This window comes from Helobdella robusta (genome assembly GCF_000326865.2).
Source record: "Helobdella robusta unplaced genomic scaffold HELROscaffold_91, whole genome shotgun sequence".
In the NCBI taxonomy this organism is placed as follows: Eukaryota; Metazoa; Annelida; class Clitellata; order Rhynchobdellida; family Glossiphoniidae; genus Helobdella; species Helobdella robusta.
This window is the reverse complement of record NW_008705520.1, coordinates 191231-213730: the sequence shown is the minus strand read 5'-3', so window position 1 is coordinate 213730 and position 22500 is coordinate 191231. Positions and strand designations below refer to the sequence as shown.

Sequence of the window (22500 nt, the reverse complement as noted above, 5' to 3'; positions counted from 1 at the left end):
ATATATATATATATATATATATATATATATATATATATATATATATATATATATATATTTCATATAAACGCGATGTTTATATTATTTTATTAATTATAAAATTCGAAACGTCGCTTAATAAATAATTATATAATGAATATTGGTGTTCTAATTTTTAATTTAAATTATAATTATAAAAAACTAATAAGAAAAATAGAAAATCTTAATAAAAAATTAAATCGCGTTTAATGAAATATGCTTAAATGAAAATTTGTTACCGAAATTTACTGATATATATATATATATATATATATATATATATATATATATATATATATATGTGTATATATATATATATATATAATATTCCTATATAATATTCGGTATTCCTACACCATCTTTGGTGTTCAAATTGATATGTTCTGGTTGTGCCCAGATGCTCAAATATTTTTATACTGTGCCTTTTTATTGGTTCCTTGGAGCAGCCTACAAATATCTGAGCGTCTGAGCACAACCACAACATATCAATTTGTGATAGGTTGTGATTTTTTTCTACATTCGATCCCGGACATTGCATCAGCAGTACTAGGCACCTTAACCATTACACCCTTTTTGATATTATCTTTTAATTTAATTTCATAAAATAACACAGATTGGCAATATAGATATATGGACCAAACCATTATCAACACCTAACTGTTCGGCATTTGTTTTTTTGAACTTTGGTACTTCAACTCCTACAAAAGTTTCCGTCAAACTTTCTGAACTCGGTCTGCAAGGTCGAAACGGCTACAAAATATATGAAGTTTTCAGTAACATTCCATTTCCCAAGATTTACTACTTAAATTCAACTTTTGAGTCAAATGTCAATCCAAGCGGTGTTTTTTTTGGAAAAGCCATCGCATTGTAATATGGTGACGCGAATCAGAACCATGAAAGCAATAAATATTTAAACTCGAGTGAGAGTAATAAATTGTTTAATTAATGTTTATGATTATTTGTGGAGGCATTTAGAATGATGGAGTTGACGCCAATTTATTGGATTTTTACTGTTGATTAATTGAAGTTTTTATACTTTTTGAAGTTTTCATAATTTAACTTTTAAAATCATCATGAATAATGAAAAAAAATTTCTTTTTTATATTGGACTAATATTTTAAGTTTTTTATGCTTATAATTGAATTGTGGGTGTTTTAGTATTCGGCTTCGGCCGAATGGCGGATCAACTATTCGGCCTTTGTCCAAATTCACTATTTGGTGTATCTCATTTTCTAAGCGCATTAAACAAATTTTCTACACGCATTACTTACAACCTTTAAAAATGATTAATCTCCATAAAATTTAATATTCACTCGTTTGTTATTCTTTCAATTCACTCATCCATTCGACATTATGAACTGTTTGAAATTGACAAATACATTTACATTATTTATTTGGTTGTTGATTCACTTTTCAATAAAATACTGTTATTATTACAACCGTTCAACAACTGGACGTGTTACGACAAACGCACAATAACGATATCACAATAGGTGTATACGGTTTAAATCGTTGATTTTTCCGTTGTTTCTTAAATTGCTGTTATGTCCATTAATTTAAAGTACAAATAAATAAGATATAATTTGAAGCAGCAACAAATATGTATATTAATCATTTACGTTGTTACTGATTAATGATTATAGTCAGGGTACTGTTAGCATGTTGTTTACAGTTTAAATTTAAAATATAATTGAATAAACAAATTATTGTAATGAATAAAGAAATTGTAAAGAAATAGTCCTCTTTTAATCGATGTCAATTATTGGTTTTAAAACTATTTCTGGTTGTTTTAATTTTTCTCTTACTTTTTTACCAGATTCTACTTGTTTTTTAGCTGATTCTCTATCGTCCATGCCTTCAGGAAACATTGATTCTCTCTTATCAGACCTGTTTCGCAATGCAAATGTCGCTTGATCGTTCATTAAGCCTGGGTGTATGGTTTCTACTTTTGTGTTCGGCCTGTCGACAATTAAAGTTCTTTTTATATTCATCTTGGTTTCTCTGAAGATATCTTTTGAATCGGATTCTACAGCGTTGTTTTCTTCATTGTCTTTATCGTCATTTAAATAGTTTTTAATGCCTTCGATGCCATTATTTTTATAAGCAATGTTCAAATAAGCTTCTAATTTTGAACATTCATCTAAACATATATATGTTAAATTAGACATATCACAAATTACTTTTGGTAAATTTGTTATTGAAGTTTGTTTTAAACCAAGGTGTTTTAAAGCAATTAAATCTCTAATTTCGTTGGGAATGACGGATATTTCGTTAGAAGAAAGATGGAGCAACTTTAAACTTTGTAGAAGGCCAATATTTTTTGGAATATCGAAAATTTTATTGTTCTGTAAAGAAAGTATCTGTAAATTTTTCATTTGAAGAATGATTGGACTAATGCATTTGAATTGGTTCCCGTCCAAATTCAGTTGTTTTAAAGAGGGAATAAAAACATCAAATTCATATAATTCATTATTTTTCATATTTAGATGTTGTAAATTAATTAATTCGCCTAATCCTCGTGGAACTTTAACAAACTTGTTTTTTCTTAAAATTAATGAATTTAATCTGCTTAACTGACAAAACGTATCAGGAAGATCTGACAGATGGTTTGCAGATGCTCTAAGGTCTATCAGCTCTGGCAAATTTCCTATAGTTTTTGGGAAGCAAGCCAGCTGATTAACAGAAACGTCTAACGTACTCAGACGAATTAGATGTCCAATGTTTGAAGGCAAACATAGCAGCCTGTTACACGAACAATCCAATGACTTTAAATTTCTCAACAAACAAATTGAATCAGGCAACTCCACCAAATAATTAGCACTTAAATTTAGTTCTGTTAAATTGATCAGTTGACCAAAATTTTTTGGTAACGCTGAAATATTATTGTGGCTTGAGTTCAAAATCTTTAGATTGTTTGATTTTTCTATACCGTTCAAATTTGTTATATGATTTCTTTGAATGTACAAAAACTTTAAACGTGAATGGAAAATATTTGCTGGTAAAAATTTAATTCGTGTCCACGTCAGTGAGAACGAATCTAGCTCCATCATGTCGCTTACAACAGATTTTGGCAAGCTTGTGAGAAATCCTTCGGGATCTTCTAGTTCTAATCTCTGAACTCTTTTGAATTTGGTCATATCTTCAAATGATCGACCTTCAGTTAAAATTTAAAAAAAACAGACAAATAAATAATTATTTATAAATAGAGGTGCTCTTTAATTTTGAAAAATTATATATAAATATATAACTATATATATGTACTTTATATATATATATATATATATATATATATATATATATAAAGTTATATATATATATTATATATATATATAACTGTTATATATCCACCACAAGACATACAGTCTTATTCGGTCTCCGCATATTCAACTTTATTCAACTTATTATTGGTAAACCATTCACCGCCATAGGCCAAACGTACGTTTCGTCTCTCATGAGGACTCGTCAGTAGCCAGCCAAATAAGGTTTAAGATAATACAACTCAATTATGGTAACCAAGAAACGCAAATTGAGGTGTGTTTTATATATATACATATATATATATATATATATATATATATATATATATATATATATACATATGGGTGCTCACAATGTTGATATATCTAAAAAAATAGTCAATTAAAGAAATATATTTACTCCACAAAATAGCAGGATTAACAATTTTAGCGCAAGTGGTGGTAGCACCGTGGACCGTGACCGTCCATATTTTCATGTCAGCGTTTGATTGTACGTCGTAGAAGACTTTCCTACGGTTAGCTGCGTCGGCTGTAATTGTTGACGTTTATTGGCATATTAATTCTAAGAATAAAAGAGTTGTAAAAAATATACCTGACCACAACAACAACAGCTAACCTCCTGTTATGACAGAAAAGAATTTTAAAGTCTTAACTTTAATTTTGGAAATGGTACTCTTTTCCTTATTGAGTTGGTTATTAGTTATGCAGTCTGGATCGTTTGCATCGTCGCTTTCCTGATTGTTATCACGTGGTAATAAAGATTTTTGCATTATAATTTTTAATATAATTTGATTATTATAATAATTAAATCTTGTAACTTTACGTTATAAATTTTATTGTTGAATTGCGCCGCATTAATACGCAAACATTTAATAAACACACGTACATATAAGGCAAATACACACACATATATATATATATTTATTTAAATATACAAACATATATATATATGTGTGTGTGTTTGTGTAATATGAAGCTGCGTACAGATTTTCAATACATAGCTGTCAAAGCCTGTCGTAAATTGAGTATCTGTTCATCTGTTCACTGCCGCGTTCACGGCTCAGTTAAATTTAATAAAGTTAATAGCGCTGATGTGTTAACTATTTGAACTTTCATTTCATTAAAAAAATCATTCCAAGTCATCTATTTTGATGATCCCAAACCAAATTTGTATTACTACATTCAAAGATTGGCAGCGTTAATTAAATATGTATGAATGAGAGTTTAATAAAATGTTTGCAAATGATCATGTTAACTGTAACTTAGTAATCATGTTGTAACAAAAAGATCTCATTTAAAAAACATTCTACATTACTGGTCGCAAATTTAATTCGCGTTTATTAAACATTAATAATGTTGCTAACGTTTATTTCAAACTTTCCCAGACTTTCCTACGTGAGGTAAAATTTTTGTAAACAGTAAGTGACATTGTTAGCTGCATTACTTTTCTATTTTAATCATTGATTTATAGCTGTTATATTTTAATCATCGATACATAGCCTATTTGGTGTTTTTTTATACATTTATAGTGGCCTATATAGATTGGTTTAAGCCTTGTCAGTGACGGATCAAGGAAACGTTGACGAGGGGCCAATATTTGAAATATGTGTTGACAGTTTATAAAATTTGTTGGGGAACCAAGAAATTCATTGGTGTGGCTGAAATTAGACTGGCGACCTTTTTTTACTTGAAACCGGTATTTTTCTGTCTAAAATCTGAATTTTAATGACTTCTTATCAAAAACTGCTCACAATGGGGGAGAAGTCATGACTCTCCTAGAACGATTGAGCTTAGTACATTTTAGTAGACATGCTGCGCAATTTTTTCACAAACAGTTCAACTATGACCAGTGTCAGATCGAAAATGATTAGACGTTCAGCAACTACGTCGAACCAATGAATCAATTAACATGAAAAATCGGTCAGACGTTTGCCATACCATGTATTAAAAACATTAAAAATTCATGAATTCGTTCATGGCACCTTTTTTCGTGTTATTTGGTGCAATCCCAAGAGGTTTTCCTGTCCAGGACTTCTCCCATCCACCACCCGGGAGACGCGCCTCAATGCTGTTGTACCCCAGCACGAGGTATAAATATGCATAAATATTGTGCAAATGCATGAAATAAATCAATTAAAAAATGTAAATGAATAAATTAATTAATGAATCCGTATTAACAGAAAAGGATTTCGTTTTTCAAAAAGAACTTATTCATTTTATTGTTTTTAATTTTAAACATTCAGACATAGTTTGCTGTAAAAATGTATAATAAAAAAAATGTTAAATTTCTTGTCACGTAGATCGTTTAATTAATTGATTGATATAATATTGAAAGACATTAAAAGAAGATAAAAAACTTAGCAACGTTCTTTACTTGTTTATTATCAACCGGAACAGAAAAGGGAAAAGTGAAGTTACATACAAAGCAAAAAACATTTGGTCCAATGAAAATAAATGTATATCTTAAATCATAATGTTTTAAAATAAAACATAAAACTTAACACCTTCTCATTTTATTTAAAACATTAGATGACCTACAGATAAAAAACATACAGATGACAAACATTAGATGACATACATTAGATGACATACATTAGATGACAAACATACAGATTACACCTGATGTCAATCTTCCATTAGATTTATCTCTTCCACGATCTGCATCACTGTAGGCCGTAAGTGTATTGTTTTGACCAGACTCGTGAACAATAACCGACATCAGCTGTGCCTTGCAAATATCTGAAAATTTGCTTGACTTGTGTTACATTGGACTTGCTGGGTTTCTCCAAACTTCTGGATGCTACTCCAACTGCATATGCAATATCTGGTCTTGTTCACGTCAAGTACATCAATGCACCAACTGCTGATCTGTAAGGAAATTTCACTTCCTCGTGTTCATTTATGTTTTCATCGACCTCCTCAGATTTTGTAATAGGAGTTGTACAGGGTTTACACTGGCTCATCCCAATCTTTTCAAGAATCATTCTTACATACGATGAACTTCTGACCACAGGACTATAGGTTTCTTTATAGTCAATTCCCCTTTTCTGCGAAAAACCTTTTACCACTAGCCTAGCTTTAAAACGTTCAACAGAACTATCTGGATTGTGTTTTACCTTGTAGACCCATTTGCATTGTATTGCCTTATGACCTTTTGGAAGATTTACCAAATCCCACGTTTGATTTTTCTCTAATGACTGCATTTCACTGTTCATGGCTTTAAACCATTCATCTTTTTCATAACTTTGAATGGCATCTTTGTAGCTCTCTGGTTCAAATACTTCACGTAATGCAGACATAACAGAATCTAGATATAACGAGATGGCTTTTTGATATTATTCCTGTCACGTAAAACCATACCTTTGGTTTTTTGATTACACCAATCAGATTGATCTTCTTCATCAAATGAAGCTGAACTACGGTTGTGAACATCTTCATCAATTGAAATACTTTCTTTAATCAAAGTTTCTTTATTATCATCTTTGATTTCAACATCAATCGAAACTGTATCATCTGAACAACTTTCTTCTTGCAAAATCACTGAATTTGGTTTGACAACCTTCTCATCAAAAAATAACATCTCTTGATTGAAGCATTTTATTTCCTGGTTGAACAAAAATTCTGTAGCCATCGTCACCTTCATATCCAGCGAGGGTACCCTTCATAGCTTTAGTATCCATTTTACGTCATTTCTGCATAGGAATATGAACATAGGCTTTGCTACCAATGATTCGTAGATGTGTTATCTTAGGTTTCTTGTTAAACCACACTTCATACGGTGATTTTCCTTCTACAGAAGATGGTCCAGTTCGGTTGAGTATGTAAGCAGCAGTGTTAATTAATTCAGCCCAAAAGGCCTGAGGAGTTTTTCTTTAGCCAGTCTCATGGCTCTTGCTGCTTCAACTAGCGTCCGATTATCACGCTCACTGCATCCAATCTGCTGAGGTGTATAAGGCAATTGCAAAATTGATCTGACTTCTTTGTTGTCAAATTCACCTCCATTGTCATTTAATACTTTTGAGACTTTATGGCCAGCTGATCTTGACTCTGCAAGCATTTTTCTGAATCTTTCTGGTACATCTGATTTTTGTTTAACAAAGTAAACAAATCTGTAGCCCGTGAAATCATCTTTAAACAAAACAAAGTATCTGTAATTTTGAAATGAGAAGCAAAAGGGACCACATACATCAGTGTGAATTAATTCTCCTGGTCTTGATGCTCTTACTCGAGTTCCAAATTTCAATCGATGCAACTTTCCATAGACACATCCTTCACTGTCTACAGGTATACCGATGTTTAGTTCATGTTTCATGACCATTTTAACATGTTTCTTATTCTGATGTCCCATTCGTTCATTGTATAACTGCAATGCATCTTGATCATTGACAAAGTTAACTTGAACTTCAGAATTCAACGGTCTAACAGTTTTTGCAACAAGTTTTAACAAACCTCCAATGTTGTTTCTTATTCCAACAACATTTATCACATTGTCAATAAGTAGATGACAACTTCTTGAGGCTGAAACAAAAGAGCTATTTCTGTTCTTATCTTGCCTTCCAAAGATCTCTCATAGCTACACAATTGACCTGTGAGTGTTCAACTGTTCTTTCAGTCTTGTTTAACAATCTTCAAACTTGCAGCAAATGAAAAATATTTTTCTGGCAAAGTTTCAATTATTTAACACATCAGCAACAAGTCACTGTTTTCATCTTTTTCTAACTCAACCTTTAAATCTTTCCAAAGATTCTTGAGTTTTGTAACATGAGTGACAACATCATCACTTTCATCCATTTTATAACTAACGAACTTCATGCATAAGTTGTATGCTTTATCTTCATTAACTTCATCATACAATCTGTGAAGTTCTAACCAAACATCTCTGGCATTACTGAATGAACGAACTTTTTCATACGTTTCATCGGTCATGTTGGTTGACAGAATTATCATAGCACTACAATCTGCTTTATTGAATCTGTTCAAAGCAGTTTGATATTTCGCTATTTCATCTTTATTTGAGTCATCGTTTAATTCATCTGGACCTTTTAATTTGCCATTTATACGTCCATTGCATCAGGAATGCCGCGTAGTATTATACAAACTCTCGATTTCCAGTTCAACCAATTACTTTTGCCTTCTAGGTGTTTGATTTGCACTTTTGTTAGATCCATTTCTTCCTTGTCTTTCAATTTTACCTTTTAATTAGAAGCAAAATATCGACTTTAAGAGAATGAAGAAGCACGTGTTTTCTCTTCACTTCAGTCTTAAAAGAAAATCTTCCGATATTTCTTTATTCTAAATTTTCTTCGTCAAATCAATTAATTAAGAAAAACGTTATCTGGGCCCATAACCTGTTAAATTTCTTGTCACGTAGATCGTTTAATTAATTGATATAATATTGAAAGACATTAAAAGAAGACAAAAAATTTAGCAACGTCCTTGACTTGTTTATTATCAACCGGAACAATGGAAAAGTGAAGTTACATACAAAGAAAAAAACATTTGGTCCAAAGAAAATAAATGTATAAATAAATGTATGTATAAATAAATGTATGTATAAATAAATGTATAAATGTATATCATAAATTATAATGTTTTAAAATAAAACATAAAACTTAACAGAAAATAATGTGTTTGGTATAAAAATGTGAAAATTGAAAAATTCGACGAGTTTGAATAAAAATTAAAAATGAGACCAGACGCTAAAGCGCACAGCGCCGGCCTTAGCTTTTTTGACAGGTCGGGCAAAACTTGTAGACGCGCCCATATTTATTACTGATATTACCAATGGAAGGTAGGTAGCTTAACATTAATGAACAAGTAAAAGCGAGGCCAATACAAAAATATTGTAAAGATGTACTAAAAAGATTTTTTAATTAATTAATCTTTCATCTAAGTGTAAAATTGAATTTTTTAAAGATTTTATTATAATCGTCCCGGTCGACAACGAGTTCGTTTAATTTAATCCCAGCGAAAAATAAATGCAATTTAACTTCCAAATTATCGATTTATTTATTTACAAAACAATAATTAATTAATCAACCAAATCAAATAATATGCAATAGGATATTTCCATCTTCATTATAAGTGCCAACTACCATAAATAACATGACTTGTTTTGCCAATTCACCAGGTGCAAAGTTTCTTAAATTCTCGTAACCTTTCTGCATACCTTTATGTTGCAAATAAATGATTGTTCACGAATTGACATGCTATCAAGGATCAATGAACAGTATGTAAACTGGTTGGTATCTGTTTATTTTTTAAAAAGTTAGCATAGCACGATTGAGGCCTGGCCCTTCATCAACTGATTCCAGTCGCTTTTAACCATTGAGCCATCACGCCGCCCACGATAGTAACTGAAATAATAAATTATAAATGTTTTACTAACATTGGACATTTTTGAATACATGTTATTATTTGCAAGGCATCTAATTAATTTCTTTAAGGTGTTAATTCAGGTCGGAATGACAAGACGAATGTCTATGTTTCTATCTTATGCATAAAACATTAACATGCTTCTTATGTTTCAATATAAATATAACAAAACTTAACGCAAGCCAAATTTAAAAAAATATTTAATAAGAACTGAAATCTATAATACTTGGTGACTTAAATTAAAATGTAATACAATCTTGATAATATAGATATAAAAATACGAACCAAATTTACACTTGACATGACGTCAGTTATTAATGTTGCAGAAATATTATCGGAATTTAACTTTGCATCTGAAGAAGGCTGAAAATACAAAATGTTTAAATTATGATAGAATAATGTAGTTATTGGTTGCCAAACTTAGAGAATTAATATAAGTTTATTTTTTACATATAATAAATAATAACATAAATTACACTTCTGAAAAATTTACTTGACAACATATCTTAATTTCAAAATTTTAACTTAAAAAACATTTTAATTAAATTATACAAATATGATTAGTATTTATATGTGTAACACTAATCTAGTCAAATATCGTTGGAAAAGCATCCTTTTGAAGAAAAATTTTAAAACCAACTTTATAAAAACTTTTTGGTATAAAATTTTGCCACAAATTAAAATGGTTTTTTTTGTCATCGTAATTGTCAATGTATTTTTTGATAAGGTTTTCCCATTGTATCCTATTAATGTCATTTTTTGGCAGTCTGAATTTAAATTCATCAATCAATCAATCCTCGTTTATAGTCTCCATCCGTTATAGGTCGGACTTTTTATATTCCATTCATCAGCTCCTGTTTCTAAGCCGATCTATCCATTGCGTCTGTCTCTATGAGACCAAGTGCCTTCAAGTCCACCTGTATGGTCTGCGTCTAAGACTTTTTCAGGCGATCTCTTGAGCGGGTGCCAGGCAACTGGTGCTCAGTAACGAAAATTATTGTATCGTTTTTGCTTCGCTTCACATGGCCAAACCCTCGTAGGTGGTAACGACGACATGCATCCTTCAACGTGCACAGTCCCAATCGGTTCAGGATCTCGGTTGTATGGATATAATCCCTTAGGTCATTCGTCATTCTGATTCTAACTAATCATCTTCAGGTCAGTTCGGTGAAGCTGCTGTTCGAGTTTTGTTGTTATCGGTCACGTCTCTGTCCCATACCTCAGAACAGAACGTATGGCTGAGCGCAGCGGTAGAGGAATGCTACACTGCATCAGTACCGAGGCAAGAACGGCGGCATCAGCTGTTCCAGTACATCTTCCAAATACTGAAATGAAGTAATAGTTTCAATCGTATCATTATCTGGGCTCCGTTGTCGCGGGCTGATGAAAGCGGGGCATACGGAATCAGTCACTTTCCTCAGTGAGCCGGTAATTCTCTAGCATCGTTTGTGACACCACTGCTGACATCGTAGGCATTTGATTAAGTTGCTTCTAAGTCCAGCCCTACACACCGAACATGGCTAATGAACAGAGACCACAGACTTAGTGGTACCGCCGGTGATCATAGTTTTTGTTTTGTCAAGGTTTACCTTTAGCCCGTGTTTGGCGAGCTGGGTATTCCAGACCTCAAACTTTCTGGCTGCTTCTTGTTCCGAGGCCGCCGTCAGGACGATATCATCTGCATATATCACATTCCATATGATATCTGAGCGTATCGGTTTAGTTATTTCTTCCATCAACGTGATGAAGAGCAGCGGGCTGAGTATTGATCCCTGATGGACGCCGACGTTAATGTCAAATTCATTCATGTTACCGGCTGTTACTCTGTCAAAAGCATTTTCCAAGTCCACAAAGAGATGAAACAGTCTCTTTTGCTTTGCCAAGTATTTTTCCTGAAGTTGACGAATGATATTTATAGCATCAATGGTGGATCTCTCTGCCAAGAAGTCGTACTGGTAACCACCTATTGAAACACGACAACAGTCTTTTCTCAATGACTTTTTCAATAACTTTCAAGGGCTGTTCCAGAAGACGTATACCCCGATATGAGGAGCATTTCAGTAGGTCTCCTTTTCCTTTATATATCGGTACAGTTGTGCTACTGTTTCATTCCACAAGTAGTATCGATTTACTTCACATCTTCCAACAGAAGCCTGCCCCACCAGATGCTTTGATGATATCATTTGTAAGGCGAGCTTTAAGAAATTTACAATTTTGTTATTATTAGATTGTATTGCTGATTTATATAGCCCTCCTTGTGAGTTATCTTCAGAAGTGCTTTTTTTTAGATTAGATTATATTTGTCACATTTATGCATTTTTATTCGGTGATATGTTTATTGTTCACCATTTTACTAATATTTGTTTTTAATTGTAACTTAAATCCACTTTTCGTTTTTGCTTTTTTGTTTGTGTCTGTTATATACCGTATATACGGCAGCGAGTGCGATTGATTTTTAATTACGTATACTTTATAAAAAGTACATAAAAAGTACGTATACTTTCGGAATATGAACTATTTCCTATATTATAAGATTAATTAGAGCTAAGAAGAAAATGAAACGAAGTTTAAAAATAAAATTTAATGGCACTATTTATAAAACTGATTCATCTTCAAATATTTTAAATCTTTTAAACAAAATGGAAGAGAGGACTTTTGAAGACTCTAAATGTAAAAGTAAAGGTAAGTAAATTAAAATTGGTTGTTTTTAACCAGTAATTTATTATTTTAAACTTAAATCTGATTATTTTTCAGTGATGGAAAATACTGATTCAGAAGTAGAGCCTGCTGCACATTTACCAACTTTTGTCAATGTCTCTATTTTGGTAGAATCAAATGATGGCATATGTAATGAAAAAAACATTGTTGAAAAACGGTTTCAGCAGCCATCAGATTCAACAGAGAATGTAAACCAGAAACAAAACAGATGCTCTGGTTTTCCAAAAATGTGCAAAAATGAGCTTCAGTTTAAAGCTTGGCAAAAGTCCCGGTCATGGCTCATGATGAGTTCAAGTGGGTCGGTTATGTGCCGTATTTGTATAGAAGTAAAGTCTTCTACACCAGCAAGTGATGTGACACTCGGTTGTCGTAAGGACAGGGCTTTCATTGATGGAACTGTTGGCGGAAAAACCGTCAAAAAATTGCTAAAAAAAAATGATAAACACCAACAATCAAAATGCTACCCATACCCCCTAGTCGCGAGGATTTTCGCGCCTTAATGCTGACTTCATCCGCCAATCCTCATGACTCCTTACTTCTTTTTTCACAATTCGAACACTGCTTTTGACCTGATTTGCTAATCGGTTGAGTGACCAATTTGTTCGCCTTTACTTCAAGTCAGCCATACCTTGCATTGATCATTGATTTGCACAAGCTATCGCAACTTGACATTTCGCTTCTGCGTTCTTTGATCAATATGTCTTTCAACCTTTATCAGTCTTCGTCTTCTGCCATTGTTTGAAACCTGCTTTCTTACTGGCAAAGGCATTTTGCACCGTCTCGTTCCACCACAGAGTTTCGCGGTTGTGCTGGTGTTTTGGCCCAGATTTTCCACATACAGCGGTTGCAGCGTTCACTAGAGTGTCCTGAAAAGATGTCCAGGTTGTTTACCTTCTCCAGACGTTCCAGATGTGCCAATATCAACTTCTCGAATTTTTCCCTGCACATGGGGTTCTTCAGTTTCCATGTCTTTCTTCGAGCAGGCATTCGATCTGAATTAAATTTAACATAATTAATATCATCACAAATTGATGAAAATACTGTTATAACCGTGCTACCGAACGCACTAGATTCTAGCGTATTCTAGAATGTTCTAGTGACTGGAGCATTCTAGACTAGAGTATGCTAGAATCGGACCATCTAGAAGAATCTAGAAACGACGCTTGCGAAGAGTATATAAGCGCACGTCGCAAGAAGATTCGGGATTAGTGAAATTCGTGATTTTGTGAATAGCGATTCGGTGAATTATTTAAAGCGATATTTGATTTGTTTGTTGACGTTGTCATAGCGATAGATTTTAAACAATTTAAAAGTTAATTGTTGCGTTAATTTGAATTTGCTAGAAATAAACGATTAGTTGATTTCTTCTGTAAATAAAGTTTAATAACTAATAACTGTTTGGAGTATTTTATTCAATCGAAGATTTGAACCCGTCGCATCGTAAATCGGTTACGACAGCGAGTGTTATAACAATACATGTATTATAAATATAAACAAGCTTACAACTTTGAGTTAACATTACCATTTATTACATACAATATATATTTTATTAGTTTAATTGTTTTCTGGTTATTATAATTATATTTTACAGCGTATACTTTATTATTATCATTGTATTAATATTATTTATTATTATTATATTTATATTATTATGTATATTTGTTTGCTGATTATTATAATTATATTTTATAGTGTTATACTATATAGCTGTAGTGTATACGTATAATATGTATAGTCTAAATAAAATTAACCTGTATAAAGTAACATTTTCATTTAAATAAGATGAGTGGCATTTAGTTACGGAACACACTGGCATTTTGGTTTGGTTGATAATTCGTATCTGTCAAATCAAAAACTAAGCAAATATTTTCTAATTAAAAATGTATTATTTTTTAAATAATATTTTGACAAGTTAAAAATCAAGATTCACTAACTTTATGCATGTAAGAATGTATATAAAAGCCTATATAACAAACTTTAACTAAATTAAAATTGAACAAAATAAAAAATGCATATAAGGAAAGGAAATGTATAAATGCAGAAAATTATACTAATCCCTTGTCTGTAAATATACTATAGTACCCTAATAAATTATGATAAATATACAAAATCAAATTTAAAACAGCAAACGAAACAAAAACTTGGCAAGTGATAATTTTAGATCAGACGATTAATTAAAGACGCTGAAGAAGAAAATGACGATGCTTGAAAATAAAATTAATAAATAAATATATAATAAAATATAATATAAAATATAAATAATTAATAAATAAATATAAATTTTTGCCCAAAAATAATTTGTTTGCCATATCCTTTATATCTATAGTCTTTGTACCTTTTGTAATAGGACGCTTTTTACCACGGATATAATCAAAAAGATCATTAATGTATTAAGTTCATTTTTCAAATGGATATAAATTTAACTAAATCTATTTTCAACTAATTTTTATTATAAAAAATATTAGTATTTTTGCAGACAGCATTTGGCGCCCTCAGTTACCTGGCGCCCCCGGGCGGCGTCTGACCTCGCACCCCAAAGGCCGGTCCTGAGTGCACTGAAAATGTGCGCAGAAAAAAATGTTTTTAGGTACAGTTGAAAATTGTCAGAGAAAAGGTGACAATGAAGATTAGCACGCGGTGTATATGATAAATTACAGTCGACCAACTGCTGAACCATATGGAACACCGCGGATTAGTTTTGACTGAGCAAAGTTTGAATTATCTTCACAAACACAGACAACAGTGTGACGACATTTGCAGTGTACATGATGTATAGCAGAGGACCAGGTAACTGAACTTTAATAGAACACCGCGAGTTAGTTTTAAGGAAGAAGTGTTTGATTTATCTTTACCAGCACGGACCACTTGAGTCCTCACTGTTAAGTAGGACTACCTGCAATTATTATTGTTATTAAGACTAATTTGTATAGCGCCTTTTAAAAGGATCTCAAAAGCGCTTTCTAGTATACAAAACCATTATAGTACAATAATAGTGAATAATAACATCATCATTTCTTTGCGTCCGCATTTTCATTAATCTGGCTTAAGCGCTGTTGTTAAAGGTCCATTTTCTGAGCAGGAATCGACTCTTTCAATTACATCAGCATTTTTTGCTTTAACACATAGCCGGAAGGACGTTGATGAGTGTGTCTCATCAACGTCCTCGTCTTGATTTCGCCATCTGCTATTATGAGCACTGGGTAGCGTGATAATACCTTGACATTGATTGATCCATGGTCATGGTGATCAACAATACCCGACGAGAAGAATTTTGAAACATTTGACACAAAAGTCGGCCAGGTTTTCGCTGAGCAAACTCAACAGAGACATCGATACAGAAAGTTGTTTCGAATGTCGGTGATGCTGTTGACGCTGGACACATTAACTTGCTTGCATTTCCTGAAGTTCTGCATTTGACACGTGCACTAAAAGCTTTATTAAAACGATTTTCAACTTAATATGGTATTGGTGGTGATGTATACAATCGTCATATAGAGAACTGCAATGACGGTGGACGGAATAATTTCTTAGATTAAAAATTATATTGTCGATTCATCTAGAATATTTTGACATTAAGGAAGTTATTGAAAGCGTGAACGTTTTTAAACAGGAGGCCAGCAAACTCGCAATTGACCTGCCGGAATTTTTAGATAGTGCTGGGACAGATTTTTTTCGATATATATTATATATCGGTTAGTTTTTTTTAATGTTGGTGCTCAATATAGCTTTCCTTGTTATGTTGCCGATAATTTGTAGAATTATTTTTTGTGACTTAAAATATAAAAAATTTGCATCGGAAAAATATCCAAATGAAAATAAGCCAACCATATTGAACTTGCTCAATGGGCATAGCAACGTTTTAACCAATGTACAAAAAAGTGGACACCATACTACGCTGCACAACTAAAAGTAATATGCAACCAGTGATGTGCGCATCTATAGTGATGGTGAAAATTGGGTTGACGAACGTGCTGATTGCAACAACGAATGTCATTTTAGTAAAAACAATATTGAAAATTTTGTAACAGTGCGACATACAAAAAGATCTTGTTTTTTCAATGGTTATAAATGATTTTCAATTCACACCATCTACAGATACAACGTACAAAAATACTGTAGACCAACTAGCGATTGAATTAAATTTTTTTTGAAATGTAGTACAGTCGATAGTCAAAACGGAAACCGAGTACGTACGTGAATCACATTTACGACTTTTACGTCAACTGTCGTTCCGTCTTCTTTTTACCTGTACTCCTCCTGTTTCTTCTTGTTGTGTGCCTCCGTATCTCTCTCATATATAGCTGGGAATGCCGCGTCAAGTGACTTTTTTTTTACAACCGTTTTAATTAGTTACGCCTTCTAATTAAATTTGCAAGCCTTCACTTAATTTCTAACTACTAGTTCTTATCCCGCCTTCACGTCTGTAACTATATTTTAAATATAACAGAACAATAGAATCATACAGGGGAATAAAGAACCTTACCGGTACTTATACAATGAAACTAACCACAATAAAAGATAGAGATGGAAAATATTAACAGCCTGTAAAGAAATTCAGGAAAGATGGAAAAAACATTTTAAAAACCTTTACAATTGCAAACTGGAAGTAGAAACCAAAAGTCTGGAGGAAATTCCAAATATGGAAAACATAATATGAACAGAAAATTTTCTCGAAGAAGAAGTAGAAAAAACCATAAAAGACCTGAAAATAACACCAGGTATAGATGAAACAAGCCAAGAAATGCTTAAAGGAATAGGGAAAACAATGAACAAAGCGCTCCATAAACTAATACAAAAAATATTCCACCAAGAGATACCTGCGGACTGGGGGAAAGTAGAAATTGTTCCCATATATAAACAGAAAGGAGACAAAAAAGTTTGTAAAAACTACAAAGGGATAACACTGTTAAGCATTCCTGGCAAGATCTACACTAAAATGTTGTAGAGAAGACTACAATTATGTTGAAGAAATTATAGTAGAGGAGCAAGCAGGATTTCGTCCAGGCAGAAGCACAATTGATCAATTTATTTACTCTTCAACAAATAATGGAAAAGTATATTGATGCAAACAAAACCTGTTTTATCATTTTTATAGATTACAAACAAGAATAATAAATGAATAAACTTTCCAGGACAACATTCATTTCCTAAAATCCCCTTTTAGATTGGATTAAAGATTTTTTATGTACCAAAATGTATTATTGTGCCTAATTTCATACGCTTGGTTTTGGTGAACTCGTGGTGAGTTAGTCAGCAAGCCAGCCAGCATCCAGCTAATCAGTCAGTTGGTCGGTCATCAGTCAGTGAAATTAAATTAGTGAATTAAAATAGTGCGCCATATCATTTGGAAGTGCTTTATATAATCACAAATCACAAGTTTGCTAAATATAATTATATAATCACAATCACAAATTTGGAGCGTATACTGAGTGTAAGATATTATTTAAATCTAAAAAGGAATCATGAACGATATTTAAAAATTGCCAGTATGATTATAAAAATCTGTAGTCAGGAACGACAGGATACAAAGTCGAAATTTTTAATCTAGCCGAATAAACAAAATTTGTTTATACGTTGCTTCTTTGGGGAGTTGTATCAATTTTGTAGCGTGTTAGAACCCTTATACGTTAATAAATTGTAATTTTTCAAAGTTTCTCTTGAATTTTAAATTTGTTCGATAAATTTTTGAAACATTTTTCAAATTTATTAACATAAAACGCTGAAATTTTCTAACACTACAAAAATGAATTAGAATTTCATGGAGCAAAATCCCAAGGATATACTTTTGTATCTTTTGGTAACTCAATATCACTATTCGAATTAATTTTTAATGTAATTTGTGGTACATGTGACAATTCAAAAATTATTAGATGTCATGTAACACTTTGCTATTGTAACTAACACATTTTGTTGGTTTGCATGTAATACAAGCTGGCAAAAAATGTAGATTGTCATTTAAAAATTAATTTAAAATGTCATTTAACCGCAGTTAAAAATTATGTATAGTTTATTAAGATATATTTTAAATGCATGAATTCAGAAATAGTGATATCGTATAGTTTGAAATTTTTTGTACAAACAATTGAAATTTATATAAAATTTGTTCAAACTTATTAGAATTAATTTAATCGAAGTAACATATCTAGCTTATTTGATAAAAAAAATTTTTGCTTGGTCAATGCTTATTATTATAACTTTGATGGCTCGACATGCATTCAATACTGATATATATATACCTATGATTAACTGCAACATTGTAACTATCTAAAAAATTCAACATTCAACAAAGACGCACCAAACTATATAATTATATCGAAAGCAGTTGATGTCGAAAATAAGCTTATTTTGTGGTACTGTAGTATTAACATTGTTAATAATGTTTAATTTTAGAAAATATTGAAAGATAGCATAAAAAAATTTTGTTTAATTTTAATTATATATATATTTAAATGTGCAATGTTGTTTATAGAAATTTTCAAATAAAACAAAAATTTCCAAAAGTTTAACCTGAACGTTATGAAATGCTTATTATTTTACAATTAATTTTGAAAGCAATTTGTTGCTTCGGCTCTGATTTGATGATCCTGCATAATGTCGTCGAGGAGTTACCACCTGGTACTGAAATAAAAAATATAAAAGATGATCCAAATGTTAAACAAATTTTTTCGAGCAACGAATTATCTGTTATTACTTGTGATTTGATGGATGATAACGAAAAAGTTAAACTTTTAAATTTTTAATTCACAGATTCTCAATGTTTTTACACTAAGGTAAATTATTTTTGTAGATTGTGGAATATCTTAAAATAAATTCAAAATCTTGCATTGTATTGATTTCGAAACGGTTGGATAGAGATGTACTATGTCCATCATCTGATATTTGTAATTTTCCATACACAATAACTATGCAACCATTGCGATTTTTTCACATCATCAAAGTTATTTTTGTCATTTTGGATTTAAATGACAATAAACCATTTTTTACTAAAAGTTTGTTTCAGACAAGTGTTCTCGAAAATACTAACATTGGCTTTAGAATAGCTTTACCAACAGCCATTGATACTGATTCGCCTGAGAACGGAATAATTGGGTACACGTTACACGATTGCGATCATACTGACGCTCAATATTTCAAACTTGTTTATAATATAACAAAACAAAATTTGTCAACGCTCTCAAAAAATTTTCATCCTAATAAAAATTATTTAGATCTTGAAATAACAGGTTTGCTAGATAGAGAACTAAAAAGTCTTCACACATTCGCTGTAGAAGCTTGGGATGATGAAAATCTTTTTCGTAAAAAACAACGTCATATAAAACTAAAATCTCCCAATGATAACCATTGCACAATTCCATCATTATTTATAAAAATAAACGTAGACGATGTCAATGACAATAAACCAATATTTTTGGAAAAGTTTTACAAAGTTGATGTGTATGAAAATATTCCGGGGGGTTCGTCGTTGGTTACTGTAAGGGCAACTGATGAAGATATCGACAAAAACGGCCTTATTGCTTACAGTTTGTCAGAAAAAACAATTTTTCATTATTTAAATATGTTTTCTATTAATTCTAAAACTGGAGAAATAATTCTCATAAAGAAATCTGATGATGAATTAGTGTTAGACTACGAAGTACAGAACCAATATACTTTAGAAATTGTCGCAAGCGATCATGGAAATGTTTCTCTTTCAGAAAAAACCCACGTACTTATTAAAGTATGTAAAGATGAATTTAAAGCGAATTTGCATTTTTTAACCTATTTTGCCCTTTATGCAAATATTATAACATTATATTAAGTTATACATATATTTTAAAGGTCTTAGACGTGAACGACAATCCTCCAAAAATTCATCTAGATCCAAATATATTGGAAGCTAGTGGATGTTGCTGGTGGGTAGAAGAAAATAAAAACAAGAATACAATTGTGGCTACAGTTTCTGTGTTTGATCCAGATTCTGATGGAGAAGGGGCAATAGAGTGCTTCCTACAGACCTTCAATTATGTAAGTTTTATAACAAAATTATAATTAATTTTCTAATTTTGATAAGCAATTTTAGCCCTATTTGTTTTCGTTTTTGTTGTCCAATTTTTCAGTTTTAAACTTCTATATTTAACCTAAATATAACTTCTTACTATTATTTATTTGCACTTATTTTACGCTTGTTGTGTAGTGTTTAATAATATCGTTTATATATTATTTATTTCTGATTATAGTCAACTTCAAATAAAATGTAATCTTAACGAACACACGCACACACACAAACACCACACACACATTATTATTATTAAACACTTATAAAGCGCCCATTAAAATAAATAAATATATATATATATATATATATATATATATATATATGTATATATATATATATATATAGGTTGATAAAAGATCATAATTTTTACAATATTCTATAAATTCTACCGAATGTTTGGCGTTATTATGTTTGTAGTTCGTTTTTTCGATTTTTCTCACTAAAGTTTTTTGGAGAACGTTTAGTTTATTAAAATTCAAAATAAACTTATTTTCCGAATTCATGCTGCGAAATAAGGCCATATTTTGATTCCGAATGAATCATCGTCAGTTCAAGTTGGTTTATATAGGGAAAGATTCACTTTGTGAAAATGAACTTAGATGGAAATTAGGTTTCAGATATCTTTATTAACTTTCTTTATCATATTATCATATTAACGTCAAACATTCGGTAGAATTTATATATATATATATATATATATATATATATATATGTGTGTGTGTGTGTGTGTGTGTTGGTAATAGACTATAAGTTTTACAATATTCTATAAATTCTACCGAATGTTTGTCATTAATAGGTTTGTAGTTTGTTTTTTCGATATATATATATATATATATATATATATATATATGTGTGTGTGTGTGTGTGTGTGTGTGTGTGTGTGTGTGTGTGTGTGTGTGTGTTGGTAATAGACTATAATTTTTACAATATTCTATAAATTCTACCGAATGTTTGGCGTTAATAGGTTAGTAGTTCGTTTTTTCGATTTTTCTCACTAAAATCTTTTATTAAAATTCAAAATAAACCTATTTTTCGAATTCATGCTGCAAATAAGGCCATATTTCGATTCCGAATGAATCATCATCAGTGCGATTTAGTTTATATAGGAAAATATTCACTTTGTCAAAGTGAACTTAGATGGAAATTAGGTGTCAGGTTTCTTTATTTGCTGGTCCATCTTCGTTGGTTTCCTTTTCTTCATCGATAGCATCATATTTTTCTTTGTCACTTTAATTTTAAGATGTGTGTAGTTGCTGTTCTGGTATATTACTTTGATGTTGCTGTCGAGGATTTCACGGCTAATAGTGATTGAGTTTGTTGAGCCCAAATAAGATTTAATAGCACCACTCTGTTTATGCATCGTAAGCCTTCTAGTCAGTGAGGTAGTAGTAATCCCGATATATGAGTCATGTTGACATGCACAGCCGTCAAAGGGGCAATTAAATTCATATATTACGTGATTACGCTTTAACACAGAGTTATCTATAGGACTAAGTTGTTTTTCAGTATTAGGTGAGACGTCTTTATATTGTTGTAATTAATTCGGAGAATCTTAAAAATGCAGAAGCAGTCCTAATTGACATCAATAAACCAAAAATAAATATACAAAAAAAAATGACAACCTCACTCCCAACCCGGCGCTTAATCAACAATGAAAACAATGAAGTAATAAAAACTAGCATTGTAAATAGTGACAAAGAAAAATATGATGCTATCGATGAAGAAAAGGAAACGAAGATGGACCAGCAAATAAAGAAACCTGACACCTAATTTCCATCTAAGTTCACTTTGACAAAGTGAATATTTCCCTATATAAACTAAATCGCACTGATGATGATTCATTCGGAATCGAAATATGGCCTTATTTCCAGCATGAATTCGAAAAATAAGTTTATTTTTAATTTTAATAAACTAAAGATTCACCAAAAGACTTTAGTGAGAAAAATCGAAAAAACGAACTACAAACATATTAACGCCAAACATTTGGTAGAATTTATAGAATATTGTAAATATATATATATATATATATATATATATAAATTAAATAATTTATTATACATATATAAAATAAACTATTATACATTTTATAAAAATATC

The 22500-nt window shown here is 31.3% G+C and overlaps 5 protein-coding genes across 5 annotated transcripts in view; 4 read left to right on the top strand and 1 right to left on the bottom strand.

Moving 5' to 3' along the window:
• The window catches only part of HELRODRAFT_182702 (hypothetical protein), a gene marked incomplete at both ends in the record, with an annotated part of 1408 nt that extends 519 nt beyond the window's left edge, over positions 1-889 (top strand). The window contains one exon of the mRNA XM_009033431.1: positions 632-889. Within this exon, the coding sequence (XP_009031679.1) occupies positions 632-889 (258 nt within the window). The remainder of the gene's footprint in view (positions 1-631) is intronic.
• A 1264-nt stretch (positions 890-2153) lies between these two features.
• HELRODRAFT_142541 (hypothetical protein) lies at positions 2154-2903 on the bottom strand (the record flags this gene model as incomplete). Its single annotated transcript, XM_009033430.1, has 1 exon — positions 2154-2903. A coding segment is annotated over one exon (750 nt), but the record flags the coding sequence as incomplete, so codon positions are not given.
• Positions 2904-12289: 9386 nt separating this feature from the next.
• On the top strand, positions 12290-12868 carry HELRODRAFT_182700 (hypothetical protein; the record flags this gene model as incomplete). Its single annotated transcript, XM_009033429.1, has 2 exons — positions 12290-12332; positions 12405-12868. The coding sequence occupies 2 exons, from the start codon at positions 12290-12292 to the stop codon at positions 12866-12868; spliced, it is 507 nt and encodes a 168-aa protein (XP_009031677.1).
• A 2077-nt stretch (positions 12869-14945) lies between these two features.
• On the top strand, positions 14946-17313 carry HELRODRAFT_182699 (hypothetical protein; the record flags this gene model as incomplete). Its single annotated transcript, XM_009033428.1, has 4 exons — positions 14946-14982; positions 15105-15155; positions 15929-16060; positions 17087-17313. The coding sequence occupies 4 exons, from the start codon at positions 14946-14948 to the stop codon at positions 17311-17313; spliced, it is 447 nt and encodes a 148-aa protein (XP_009031676.1).
• A 1959-nt stretch (positions 17314-19272) lies between these two features.
• HELRODRAFT_182698 (hypothetical protein) overlaps positions 19273-22500 on the top strand; it is a gene marked incomplete at both ends in the record, with an annotated part of 5085 nt that continues 1857 nt past the window's right edge. Inside the window, 2 exons of the mRNA XM_009033427.1 lie at positions 19273-20085; positions 20187-20372. Of these exons, the coding sequence (XP_009031675.1) occupies positions 19273-20085; positions 20187-20372 (999 nt within the window). The remainder of the gene's footprint in view (positions 20086-20186; positions 20373-22500) is intronic.